The 14,424-nt window shown below is 42.0% G+C and overlaps 1 protein-coding gene across 1 annotated transcript; it reads right to left on the bottom strand.

The window, feature by feature from the left end:
- Window positions 1–233: 233 nt before the first annotated feature.
- MTX3 (metaxin 3) lies at window positions 234–11,396 on the bottom strand. Its single transcript, XM_006875181.1, has 9 exons — window positions 11,316–11,396; window positions 10,761–10,830; window positions 10,319–10,395; window positions 6,895–6,987; window positions 6,052–6,234; window positions 5,828–5,904; window positions 5,436–5,593; window positions 3,966–4,054; window positions 234–344 (listed from the first exon to the last, which is right to left on the bottom strand). Exons 1-9 carry the CDS (start codon window positions 11,394–11,396, stop codon window positions 234–236), a joined length of 939 nt encoding a protein of 312 aa, XP_006875243.1.
- Window positions 11,397–14,424: the final 3,028 nt, after the last annotated feature.

Here is a 14,424-nt window from a genome sequence, read left to right as displayed (position 1 = left end):
CCCCCCCAAGTTCACTTAGTGGTCACTTTGATGTTATTTTAAAGTGCATTGCCAAGCTAAAGTAAAAGCTACCTAATAAAAAAAAAAAAAATAGGCGGCATAGAAGGTTCCTTTTGTTTTAGACTTCCTTATAACAAAAGGAACAATTTCTTTTGTCTGAACACACTTAGTTGGAGAGATTACTGACAATCATGACTTGAAGGCAAAAGCTTGGGCACGAAGCATGACGACTGTCAGGGTGAGAGCCGTTGTAAGGAATGACTTTCTTCCTCTGCTGGAGTCAATCTGAGTGTTGGCAGCTTACGAGGAGGAAGCTGAGGGCTTTGGCGAAGATTGTCATCCATCTGCACAAAGTACAAGAGACACAGCTGACTAACGGCTGTGGCAGCACACCTGTGGCCTCCCCATCCAAGTTACAGCCGACGAGAGGACAGAACCAAATGGTTCCAGGACTGCCAAAGAAACCTTTTTTTTTGCAAATACGCTCCCAAGAATTTGAAATGTTATACCTCAAATACCAGCTGACTCAGCATCTGAGAAAAGTAGTGTGGCTCTTCCTTGATACCCTCACAAGACTAAAGTAACTCCACAAAATAAAAAATACTGAACTCTATCATAATGTGACACAGTTTAAGAGCTCTTCTAATATTAAGTGTAAAAGTAATACTTTGGCTACACTAAACTTCACAGTTGACAAAGTACATTCACATACAATACCTCTGTGATTCTCAGCTGTGAGAAAGGAAAGGCACACACAATCATTCCCCATTCTACAGATCAGCAAACCGAGGCCCAGAAAGGTTAAGTGATCTGCCCAGGTTACAAAGCTAGTATAAGAGCTGACACTTAACCCCAGGGTTCGTACGCCAACACTACAATGACACCTCATTCCCTCAATGAAAACACCCTGTACTCTAGTCCAAAAAGCCAGCTCTTTTAAGCTGAGGATATTTAGGCCAAGGTAAATTAGGAAAAGCAGCAGAAGGAGGATAGATTCTTTAGAGCTAATCCAGAGATCTTCTCAATACTGGGTCAGTTCTAAATAAGGCTTCAAACCCGTTCTCCCAGTCCAACCAGGGCCAACAGAGTGAAACTGGAACAGACCTGGAAGTGTAAAATGTGGGTGTGCTGGAAAGGGAAAAATTACAGTTGAAGTCCTAACAGAAACATAATCTCCTTCTTAGAAAACTAGCGCAATGTGTGTTTTGCATAGTAACCAAATCTCTTGATTGGCAGAGCTGGAAACAACGATGCCTCACTCAAAGATGGCAGCCAACTAGACCACTTTGAATGTGTATTGTTCTCCACCAAAAACTAAACCAAATCCACTCTCATGGCATCCATTTCGACTCACAGTGACCCTACAGGACGGAGAACTGCTCCCTCAGGTTTCTCAGGCTGTAAATCTTTATGGAAGTACACGACACCTTTCTCCCAAAAAATGGCAGGTAGGCTCAAACCACCAACCTTTCTGTTAGCAGCCCAAAATGCTTAACCCACTGTGCCACCAGGGCTCCTTTCATACTCCAGGGTCCTGGCAATAATCCAATCTGCCACATCAAGCTCCTGAAAGGGCTTACTATGCCTCTTTCAAGTCTCCCATTCTAGGGCTTCCACCCTAAGTCTTCTTGTTCTGGTTACAGTCTGGAGTGGTTACGAATTGGGCTGCGAACCTTAAGGTCAGCGGTTCGAAACTACCAGCTGCTCCGCGGGAGAAAGATGAGGCTTACTACTCCCGTAAAGATTTACACCCTCGGAAACCCTGTACAGGGTCGCTATGGGTCGGAACCGACTCGACGGCACTTAACAACAACAACAACAGCCACATTTTACAAATTTAGATCTGTTCTGATTTTGCTGAACCGGTTTGAACCAGTTCATAGTACTGCCCTGGAGAAGGACACTGATGTGGGCCATATCAAAAGCCTCAAGTGTCTCAGACTTACCCTAAGGACAGTACATTTCTGTGATCAACAGGATATATTTTATCAAGCCCTGAGTCTATCTTTAGCAGAGAACTACCTTTACCCAGAGTATCCCACAGAATGTAAGGTCCAGGTCCTGGTGCTGAGTTCACTATCAGCTTAATTTCATAATAGACTTGGAAGTAGCTGTCTTAAAAAAACACAAACCCAAAAGAAAACAGCATCTTATTATCCACTTAATAGAGTTTGAATATGCAGAGTATTAAAAAACTTCCCTTAGGTTTTCAAAATGCTTTTATAAAGCACAGGGGAACTATTTCAGTAGAGGTACACTGGAATTGAAGGACAAGAAACAAAACAAAAGATTCAAATGAAAACCTAATTCCTAGTGACAAAACTGAACCAATTGTGCCAAGATGTCTTTTTTTCTTGTAAGAACTCAGTTCCTCAAATATAAGCCTTTATTTAAGTTCCAGATTTTCTGTCCGAGTTCTGAACAGTGTTGACCAACAGATTTGTTGCTCTATCGTGTTATAGCAAGCACTGCACCACACTCCCCAGCCAAGAGCAGATATAATTGGGGCGGGGAGCGGGGGGAGGCCCTAACTGAAACAGGGTCAGGAAACTTGCACGTATCAGTGATGACCCAGAGGAAGAAAGAGGACCAAGTGGTGACAGGACCTCTGGGTTTCAGCAACTGCACATGGATTTCATGGCTTCATTTCCAGGTCTGTCACACAGAAAAGCTGAGAAACTAATATATTAGATAGTCTGCATCTAGCAAAGGAGCATCCAAGTGATCCCAGTGGTCTTTTCTTCATCCACGCTAGACACTCAATGTATTTCCTCCCACAAGGTGGGCTCGGGATTAGACAGACTAGGTTTTAATTCAACCCACCAAAATGTCAATAATGGATCCTTATAATTTTATCACTTCAAATTTTAACATATAAAATACTGTACAAAGATGAAGACCCTCTCCAGAGAATGAGTTATGAACCTGACTACTGTACTACCAGTAATGGTTACATAATCTCATTCATTTGTTGGCTGAGTGCTAATGAGAATAATGCCAGGAGCCCAAGTTCTGGGTCAGTCAGTCTCTGGAGTCAGATTTCTAGGGTTCAAATTTCCTCTCTACCTCTTGCCAGAATGAATTAGACACAGGAATAAACTACTCTCAATGCTTCAGTATGCTCATCTGTAAAATGGGAATGATAACAGGGCCTGCACACACAGAGCCACTGTACAGATTAAATGAGGGAACACACACACAAAGCTCAGATAACACAGTACCTGTTACTCAGACCTCAAAACCTAGTAAGCAGAGTTATTAGGACACACTGCCCCCCTAGATTATGAAAGAATGAAGTCTTATTCATTTGTACAAGAAAAAAGCAATTCATCAGACATGGGAAAAATGAGTAAACCTCTTGAATATTTCAATTAGAATTGCCCTTAAGATTTCTGTTACTGACTCTCTTCCCTACCCAGTTCTTTGGTATTTCTTGCATCAAATGAACATTCCCAAAGTGGGAAAAGATCCACACTGGTGAAAAACTGCAAGCTACATTTAGAACACAGGACAGTAAGGAGGAAAAAAATAAAACATCATGGGCAAGCAAGAAAAATAACATTATAAAGCATGTAACAGAATAAACACAGGTGCTTCAAATCGCCAGAAATGTTCATCTTCAGAGGCAGAGACAGGCAGACAAGCAAGGTGACTGTTCGCGTGTTTCACATGCTTGCTTAAAGACAGCTTGCTGCATCTCCGAACTTGGTAAGTATTAACTGTGAGATAAATATAAACCCAATACCATTATCCAATCTTGCCCCAAAGTAATCAGGCCACTACTGGATTCAAAACACTAGCTTATTTACAATTTTAATAAATATATACTTAAACCACCTTCTGAAAAATATACTAAAACAAAACTTTACAAGGGTAAAAATTTAATGCATGATCTTATTTGCATTATTAACCATAGAAAGGAAAATACTATATTACTACAAAGTAATGATTGAAGTAAGCTTGACCTTTTCAATCAAGTTGGATTCCTTATTTACAAGCTGTGTGAGTTTCTGCAGATTTGCATCTACTGTATCTTGTCCAGCTGGAGAGATGCCTAAGAAGCCAGGACAGAAATCAGAGAAAGACAGGGAATTGTGAAAGCCTTTAAAGCGATTTAGATTGAATAGATTTAAGAGTCCACCCACCCTCTCAAGTGCCCCACTCTCAAAATATAAAAAGGGCAGAGACCACAACCATTCTGTGTCCATAGGCAAAGTTAGAGGGATGGTAATGTTTCAAAATTAAACCATAAACAAAAGTACTAAAATTTGTTCTCTAAGTGGACAGGTTAGCCAGAGTGTCATGCAGCTAGTCACAGTTATTAGTGAAAGAGCACAGCAGTCCTCATTTCCTTTAAGTTGTTCCTCCCCTCCCTCAACCTATCCCTAAGAGATTGTAACTCAGTAAGTCTGGAGTAGGATCCAAGATGCTGTATTTGTCTTAAATCATGTTTGGAAACCATCAGGCCACATTAACAAGGTGGTAATCTTAAGTCTATTCCTACTCATGGAGATTCCTCAAGTTTGGTGGTTCAAACTCACCAGCTGCTCCTTGGGAACCCTGTACAGGGTTGCTATGAGTCGGAACCAACTTGATGGCACTTAATAACAATGGCAGAACTGGCCCTTAGGGTTCTCAAGGCTGTTACCATTCAGAAGGTCACCAGGTTTGTTTTCCAAGATACCGCTGGATGGGTTCCAACTGCCAGACTTTTGGCTAGTCAATCACTTAATTTGATGACTCTCAAACTGCCAGGTCCTTCCTACATGCTAAAGGCAGAACCCATCATAAAAATAAACTATCCACCTAAGCTAACTCTTATGACTTCTGTTTCTTAAAAGGAAAATTTCAGCCAATTCTTCCAATAAAAATTTGGTATCCCAATCACTTAAGTGCAAGGTCCCACATCCCCCAAAGTAGCATATCCTAAATGGCAGGTGTTCTCTGTTTACTATACCTCCAGTCTGCTGCAATCAGTTTTCAAGTAGTGGAATCATGGGAGTGTACCTCACCAAAACCAATCTGCTGCTGATTTCTGTTCACGCAGGAAAATGCTAGAAGCAGCAGGTAAGAATGATTTAAAGTCATTGCCCATTTGCATTAGGATAAATGCTATTTTTCAGCAGAGATTCAATAAATACCTGTGGGTGGTTTAGTCGTTTAGAAAATGACCCACTTCAAAGGGGCAATATTTAAAGCTCAAGAATCAAGAAACGCATACAATCCAGAAGAACAGATGAAAGACAAGTACCTATTTAACACATATGGGAATAAAAATGAAGTTGGAAAAATGCAACTTTTTGAAGTGCTATAGATCAGCATTTAAGCACAATACACAAACGTCATTAAAATAAGCAATGAATTTTAATTACATCATCTTAAGGGATATCTATTCAATAGGCAAGCAAATATTAACTAAAGAAGAGACAGCTTACCTGTAAGGCTAAGCCTAAAATAACTGCTTAGGATGTCATCACAAAAGCGACACAGATTGGAAAGCTGTTTCAAATGTTCTTGCAACTGAACTTTAGGAAAGTGCACTTTGTAAAGAGGTGCAAGGAAACCAAATACATAGGCATCCAAGGTAGAAGGCCTAAAAATAAATTAAGAATGTTTTAACACACATAAGAAAAGCATATTAAGTATGTAATAGTCACAACCTATAGAAAAGGTTTCCTATAATAAAAACCCATTACATCCTTAAAAAAAAAAAAAAAAAAAAGGGAAAACTTACCTTTTAGTGGGACAAGGGAACTTCCTTTGAATATATGCTCACTACATATACGTGCACAAAATATCAAAATGAAACTTAAGGGAATGGACTCACGTATCTCCAAAGAAAAACTGAGATGTTCCCAATCTCTTTGACAGAAGATTTAAGCACTCCTTGGCATCTCTGTATATCTAATAAGGATGAAATTACATCTCAAAGGTAGGAAAGACACTTTAAAACGACTTGTAAGGCAGTTGTCTAGGAGTAGCCGTCTCCGCTACTATCTCTGGGTCCCTCCTCTTGATGAGCCCCTGCTTTCGAAGTAGCCCCGACCATACCTGTGCTTCCACTTCTCGGAGGTGGTAGAGAGGAGGCTCTCCTCTGGTTAAGAGGATCCTATTCAGTGCTCCTTTTGACATTCTTCCAGGCAGGATCAAACTCAAGGGGAAAGGGATTCGTGAGGCAAACCATGGTTTTGTCACAGTAAAGTAATTGTCACTTTCAACCCAGAATGTGTGAAGCTGCAAAGAGAAAGAGAAAAATACTGCAACCATGTTCTTTAACAAAAAAAATCTACCACTTGTTGTGTTCGTTTCCCAGAAGTTTGTGTATAGAGCTACTTTACACAAACTGTCCAGTTAGAACAACTCAAGAATAAAACAAGATTACTTTAAATATGTGTGTTTTGTTCACTACTCTATTCCAGGCCAGCTGCTCTGTGGGAGAAAGATGAGGCTTTCTGCTCCCATAAAGATTTGCAGCCTCGGAAACCCTGTGCAGGGTCACTATGAGTCGGAACTGACTCCACGGTACTTAACAACAACAAAAATATTCCAGACACCTAGAATATGGCGTGACACATAATAGGTGCTCAATAAGTATGTGTCAAGTGACTGATGAGCAATTCAGTCTACTGTATACATGGAGCAATAAGCAACATTTCCTACAAATAAATTTTATTTCCAAAATGGTATTATCTTTCACTTCATTGTTTCACAAACTAGTTGGGTGTCTGGCACGATCCCTTTTCACAGTAGTATGAGAGAACCATGACTAATAATACATAAAGGAAATTTCCTCTCTTCTTGCAGCCTTTATCATTTTTTTTTTCTAAATTGCTTAAGTGCATTTCAACCAGGTCAGGAAAACCCTGTCATATGTATGACTATATGAATGCTTACCATGGCAGGGAGCAGCTTCTCTTCAAGAAGAGCAATGTAAGCCAGTGTATCAGCCCCTTGTTTTGCAGAGAGTTCATAATCAGCATTATATTTCTATTAAAAAACATAAAACCAAAGAACCCCAGATGTCAACCATCCTAAAGGCAGTGAAACTAAAATTAAGATTCCTAACATGATATTGGAGTCCTGGTGTGGCACTGTAGGATAAGCACAAGGTCAGTCTAAACCATAAAATCAGAGGTTCGAACTGAGAGAGAGTAACTCAGTAAGTCTGGAGTAGGATCCAAGACTTTGCATTTGTCTATCACCATGTTTGGTAATCATCACGCCACAGTTAACAAGGTGGTAACTCCTGGAAACTCCATGTGTCCATGAGGTCAGTTTGAACCGTATGATCAGCGATTCAAACTCACCAGCAGCTCTTCAGAAACCCTGTACAGAGTCGCTATGAGTTGGAACCAACTTAACAGCACTTAAAAACAGCAACAAAAGCATGATACTGGCGCTGTGGGATACAGCACAGGACTGCAAGGTCAGTTTGAACCACAAAGTCAGCAGTTCAAACTCACCAGATGCTTCTTGGAAACCCTATACAGGGTCACTAAGAGTCAAAACCAACTTGATGGCACCTAGTAACAACAATAATAAAAGATACCCTCAATCCAGTGAAAACTGTTACTTGAGGAACATGAAGTTCAGAGCATAGCACCATGTACACAGTAAGCTGAATAAATACTAATAAGGACTTTAACTACTGTGCTTCTGGCACTGAAGGCCGCTGTTCAAACCCACCAGGCACTCCTTGGAAGCGCTAATCAGGGTTACTATGAATGGTAGTAACCTAGTGGGTTACGAGTTATCACAAGGTCAGCAGTAGTGCGAATCTACCAGCCGCTCTTCTGGAGAAAGAGGCAGCTTTCTGTTCCTGTAGAGATTTACAGCTTCAGACGTCCTACACAGAACAGATATAAGTCAGAACCAACTCCATGGCACACAACCCCCAAGTAGCGTGAACCTAATAAATGAGATTATTTTTGTTCAGATTATTAAGAAAAAGTTCCAAACTGGTTGCATTTTAAGGCCTTCCAATTTAGAAAAGTTCTACATTCTAAAGGTGCAGGATTTTTTATAAAAAGCATGGGCAAATGATAGCTTCTTCATATATGTAAATCTTCTCATGTTTAAATTCATTGTTACACCATGTCATAAAACATTGATTTAACTGCAACTATTTACTGGACCACAAGGTCAGTGTGAACTGAAATGTCAGTGGTTCCAGCTCTGCTCCTCAGAAACCCTATACAGAGTTGCTATGAGTCAGACACAACTTGACAACAATTTTCAGTTGACTGGATTCTTGGTGTGGCGATGTAGGCTAAGCACTGGACTACGAACCACAAGGTCAGCATTCAAACCCTCGAGTCACTCCTCGGGAACCCTATAAAGCAGGGGTGGATTACGTCTGGCCTATGGACCACATTTGTTGTTGTTGTTGTTAGGTGCCATCGAGTCAGTACCGACTCATAGTGACCCTATGCACAACAGAACGAAACGATGCCTGGTCCTAGGCCAACCTCACAACTGTTGCCACACTTGAGCCCACTGCTGCTGCCACTCTGCCAATCCATCTCGCTGGGGGTCTTCCTCTTCTCTGACCCGCCACCTTAGCCACCTTAACAAACATGATATCCTTCTCTAGCGACTGGTCCCTCCTGACAATATGTCCGAAGTATGAGAGATGAGGAGTCTTGTGTTGCGCTGTGGGTTAACATGCCAGACTGCAAAGCTGTTTTAACCGCAAGGTCGGAGGTTCAAGCTCACCAGCTGCTCCTCGGAAACCCTAGACAGGGTTGCTATGGGTCAGAACTGAGTCTATGGCACTTAACAACAACAACATGCGAGATGAAGTTTGGCCATCCTGGCCTCCAAGGAGCACTCTGGCTGCACTTCTTTCAAAATGGATCTATTGGTTCTTTTGGCAGCCCAGGGCACTTTCAACATTCTCCTCCAACGTCATAATTCAAAGGCATCAATTCTTCTACGGTCTTCCTTATTCACTGTCCAGCTTTCGCATGCATATGAGGTTACTGAAAATACCATGGCTTGGGTCAGGCGCACCTTAGTCCTCAAGCTGACATCTCTGCTCTTCAACACTTTAAAAAGGTCTTATGCAGCAGATTTGCCTAACGCAATACGTCATAAGTCCTGCTAAATCATTTGGCTTGGCCCTGTCATGTTAACCACAATTCCAGCCATCCCAATAGCAGTGAGTGAATTAAATGTCTGACCAGATATAAGTGGATAATTTTGTATGACCGGTGAATGCTATTATAAATTTTGGCAGAAAAAATGTTCCCTACCTCTTTGATATGGGTTGCACCTCAACATAAATAAAATAAACTTAGCAATGGGCCAATAAATAATATCACGATAAATGGAGTGCTTGATCAACTACTAACACTCATGGAAGCAGCAGTCAAGAAATCAATTTACATATTGCATTAGGCAAATCTGCTGCACAAGACCTCTTTAAAGTGTTGGAAAGCAAAGATGTCAGCTTGAAGACTAAGGTGCGCCTGTGACCCAAGCCATGGTATTTTCAATAACCTCATAAGCATGTGAAAACTGGACAGTGAATAAGGAAGACCGTAGAAGAATTGATGCATTTGAGCTATGGCACTGGTAGAGAATTATTAAAAGTACCATGGAATGCCAAAAGAACAGATCTGTGTTGGAAGAAGTGCAGCCAGAATGCTCCCTGGTAGCCACGATGGCCAGACTTCGTCTCCCATACTTTGAACATAATATCAGGAGGGACCAGTCCCTGGAGAAGGATATCATGTTTGGTAAAATGGAGGATCGGAGAAAAAGAGGAAGACCTCCAACAGGATGGACTGGCACATTGGCAACAGTGAAGGGCTCAAATGTAGCAACGACTGTGAGGTTGGCGCAAGACCGGACAGTGTTTCGTTCTGTTGTGCATAAGGTCACTATGAGTTGGTACTGACTTCATGGCACCCAACAATAATAACAATATCCCCACTATACAGGGCCCCTGTGAGTCAGAACCAATCGGACAGCATTTAACAACAATGTCAGTTGATTAAGACCTTTTAAAAATTAACAACTGCTAGTTAGTGGGAACTCAGCTGTCATATTCAGCACAGAATGTGTAGCAATTGTACAGCTAAAGCAACCATCCTATCAAAGCACATGATAATGAAATGGCTAAAATCCAAGAAAAGTGCATAAGGACATAAACTGAGTCAAATGACAGCAAAACTCATGTTTTAGAGCTGCAATTCCCAAGCCTATTTCTGTAAAATCCTAGACAGCTCTGTCTAAAGGGCTGTTTGCCACCCCCAACCCCCCAAAAAAAGTTATATGTATTTTACAAAAAACTTCCTCAAAAGAAACCACCAACCTGTTTTCTTAAAAAGTTTAGTATTTTTGCCGGCTGAGAAACAATATTGTCTTCAGTTGTCAAAATTGGTACATCACCTAAAATCAGAAAACAGTTTATACACAACCAGTCATTTAGATTTACTGTGACAAGTTTTAAAGCCCTAAAAACTGGGAATACAATTGCATAGTTTAAGGGAGGAAAACAGTATGCCTTTTTTTCTTCCTTCACTTTCACAAAGAGAAGTTCTAGAGAAAAACTTCATTTCTCATAATTTCCACACTTACTTGGCCTACCCTTTGAGCTATTACTCAGAATGATCAAACCACAAGCAACACACAGCCAAGGTCAAGCTTAAGAAGCAATTAAAATCCTAATGTTTTCAGTGGCTACAAGCCTGTGACTTTAAATGCAAACAAATGCAAAGAGGGCAGAAAAGAGTATTTGAAAATTTACATTGTACCTCTTGAACCTCTCCAGGTATTATCGATGACATTGACTTTCAAGGGTGCACCAGAAAATTTGGCATAAGCCTGAAACAGAGTTTGCAATAAAACATTTTAGTGCGAGTGCGTAATGCATATATGGAGTGCTGTTTTACTGTACATCACAGTCCCGGGAGAGCAGGAGGCTCCTCCCAGGGTCGCGGCCCTCCTCCTCATCAGCCGTCAGGGGCGCCCGCGCTAGTGACCTAACTTTTAGGGAGCTCATTACCCAAAAGACGCGGGAGATAAGGGGCGGGCGCGTGCCCAGCTTCGCCCTTTGCAAGGTTGAAGAAATACAGAGTTCAGCAGAGCAGCCATAAAGCTCCCGCCAGTCCCCGGCGGGGTCACAAGCCAGGCTGCAACTCGCCGACGAAGAGACCAGAGCGGCGCAGCGTGCAGCTATCCGAACGGCCTCAGCCTTACAGCGCCGCAGGAACCCGCGGAAGACCGCCCGAGCCCGATGCTGTGGGCCTCCTGCCTCGAGCCCTGCCCCTTTCCCCAGCGCCCGGGCCCGGCCCGCAAGGCGGCCTCACCATTACCACCAGGGACTCGCTGTGCACCGATGGAAGCCCCCAGCCGCCTCCCCAGCAACTGAGCTCCAAGGGGGCCGCCATGTTGCTAGGCCGACCTTTGCTAACCCGGAAGTACTTTTACCATTCGATTTCCGACACTTGGGGATGGGGGGCGGGGCGAAAAAGAATACCTTTGAACTCTGGAGAGATACAGAAAAGATCCCTGTAGGGGTTAAAAGCACATTTAGAAAAAGCTTGGCCTCGGCGTGTGAGTTAAGAGTCCTGGCTGGACCTTAATACAAATACCAGCCATTCCCTGAGCTTTAATTGGATGCCTGGTGGTGGAGGTTATGTGCTGTGGAGTCGGTTCGAACCTGTACAGGGTTTCCGAGGCTGTAAATCTTTACGGGAGCAGAAAGCCTCATCTTTCTCCCGCGGAACAGATGGTAGTTTCAAACTGCTGACCTTGGGGTTCACAGCCCAATTCGTAACCACTACGCTACTGTGTGCCGAAATTTCCACCAAGGTTAGAAATTCTGGTTCCCCTGCTGCTAGGCACCTCAGAAGAATGGCCTGGTGATCAATTCCAGAAACATCAGCCACTGAAAACCCTACTGTGTACAGTTCTATTCAGACACAAAAGAGGTTTACCTTCAGTTTGAGTCAACTTTATGTTGGTACAAAAGAAAAAACAACCTGTGCAAAGCACTGTGTAAACACTACTACACTTAGTCTAAATTTAACCTGTTTCTGATGGTTTATTTAAAAGATTGTTGTGACTTTTAAAATGTTGATATGGGGCAAAAACATTAGCACATAGTAGACAGTAATTGTTCAACCCGATTTTCCCATAAGATTTGACCTCTGCCTTTCCAGTCTTCATCTCAGTTTTCTCGCCCTCAAGTTCACTTGTAGCACCCTCCTTAAAAGTAATCTTATTTCTGAAACATGTCTGGTACATTCTGTGTCCATTTAGCACTGCACCTTCAGTTTGGAATATCTTTCTCTTCCTACTCAACTGTTGTTAAGTGCCCTCGAATCCGAATTACAGGGGCCCTGGATAAGGTTTCCAGGGAGCGGGTGGTGAGTTTGAACAATCCAGTGCTTACCCTATAGCACAGCATCAGGACTCCTTGAAAAATGAGCTTCCAGTGGAAAATGTTAAAGTTAGGAGTTTCTTCTGTAGCTTTTCTCCCGGTAACTTTTGTCTTCCACTATCTTGGCAGCTCTTTGAAGACAGAATGGGAACAGATTCAGTCCCACAGTGTTCCACACCTAGCAGAACCCCACACTTTGGTTTAATGCTCTGTGATTATCATCTTTAAATTCCTCATACTTTTGATCACCTACCTTCCCAGTGTCATCGAGTGGATCCAGACTCAGCGACCCTATAAACAGAGTAGACTGCTCCTAGGGTTTCCAAGATAACAAATCTTTACAGGATCATACAGCCTCGTCTTCTTCTGTGGAGCAGCTGGTGCATTTGAACCACTGACCTTCCCACTTAGAAACCCAATGCTCTAATTGCACCTTCAGTGCTCCTTACTTTTTGAATTATGGGTCCTTTTTAAAATTTTTTGACTGGTCCCTGCATATAGCACAGCTAATTATAGAGCCACCTGGGCCTAGTAGTCATGGACTAAAAGTGTTTGCAACCAGTCGTCTGCCAGTTTGTCACACTGTGGTAGCTTGCATGTTGCTGTGATGCTGGAAGCTATGCCACGGGTATTTTAAATACCAGCAGGGTCACCCTGGGTGGACAGGTTTCAGCTGAGCTTCCAGTCTAACAAAGACTAAAAAAAAAAGGAGCAGAGGACTACTTCTGAATGTTTCGCCATTGAAAACCTTCTAAATAACAGCAGAACATTGTCAGATTTCATGCCAGAGGATGAAAACATGAATAGCACCAGAATAGTGTCTGATTAACAACAACACAGTGTCGGAAGATGAACCCCTCAGATTGGAAGGTGCTCCAATACGACTGCGCAAAGAACTGCCTCCTCAAAGTAGAGTTGACCATGATGAAGCAAATGGAGTAAGCTTTCGGGACTTTCATTTGCCGATGGGGCACAACTCAAAATGAAGAGAAACAGCTGGAAACATCCATCAGTAATGGGAACGTGGAATGTAGAAGTATGGATCTAGGAATACTTGAAGTTGTCAAAAATGAAATGGAATGCATAAAGATTGATACCACAACGGTGTAACAAATCAGGCTGTTATGAGTGAAGTGATGGCTGTCAAATGCCATCAAGTTGGTTCTAATTCATAGTGACCCTGTATGGAATTTCAGAGGTGCTTCTTGTGGCTTTGAACTGCCGACCTTGCAGCTAGCAGTCCAGTGCTTATCCTACAGAGCCATACCTGTAGGATAACTCCCTGAATAACGTTAGAGGTATAAATAAAATATTATAGAAGCTCAAAGAATGCATTCATTCTCTGTGGTATCAGTGGAGGCTAGCTGTTCAATTTCCTGTATAAAAGAGATAATCCAGCTTTCAGATTGAAGTTATGGAATCTCATTATTTTGAGGGTTACAATCCAAAGCCATAAAACTCAGAGTCCACAGACTACAGTCAGGCATGTGAAATAATCATACACAAAAATAGTAATTAAAATAAAACAATCATACACAGAAACTGGGGATTCCGTGAGGCTTATGTGTAGAAGAGCGGATGAGCATTCGTTGTGGACACATAATGTTATTACTCAGTTCAGCCTGCTCCCTGACTGCTGCTGACACATAGTGGGCTTCATTTGCATTAAAGAGAAATTAAATCTTTTCTCTTAGCATTGAGTTGGAGCAGAGAATAGAATTCCACTACATCTGATGAGAGAATACTTACACACAGGTTTATTTGTGTCTTGTTAACAGCAAGTTTTTATGGCTGCAATTCCTCTTGAGAATGTCTATCTGCTAGATTGAATTTTAGACCCTAGTGCTGCTGATTGCATAACCAAGGTGAATATTGTTCCAGAGAATCACACAGAAAGTTGAAACCTTCATGAATTATGCCTGGTATGGGTGGTTGGCCCCTGTGTCTTTTCCTGGTGGCTAAAAAGCATTGTCCAGAGTTCGTCAAAATCATAATTTCAAATTCTTACCTGGAAACTTACTATCTGCAAAACA

This window comes from Chrysochloris asiatica, unplaced genomic scaffold (genome assembly GCF_000296735.1).
Source record: "Chrysochloris asiatica unplaced genomic scaffold, ChrAsi1.0 scaffold00313, whole genome shotgun sequence".
In the NCBI taxonomy this organism is placed as follows: Eukaryota; Metazoa; Chordata; class Mammalia; order Afrosoricida; family Chrysochloridae; genus Chrysochloris; species Chrysochloris asiatica.
This window is presented reverse-complemented; position numbering and strand designations above follow the sequence as displayed.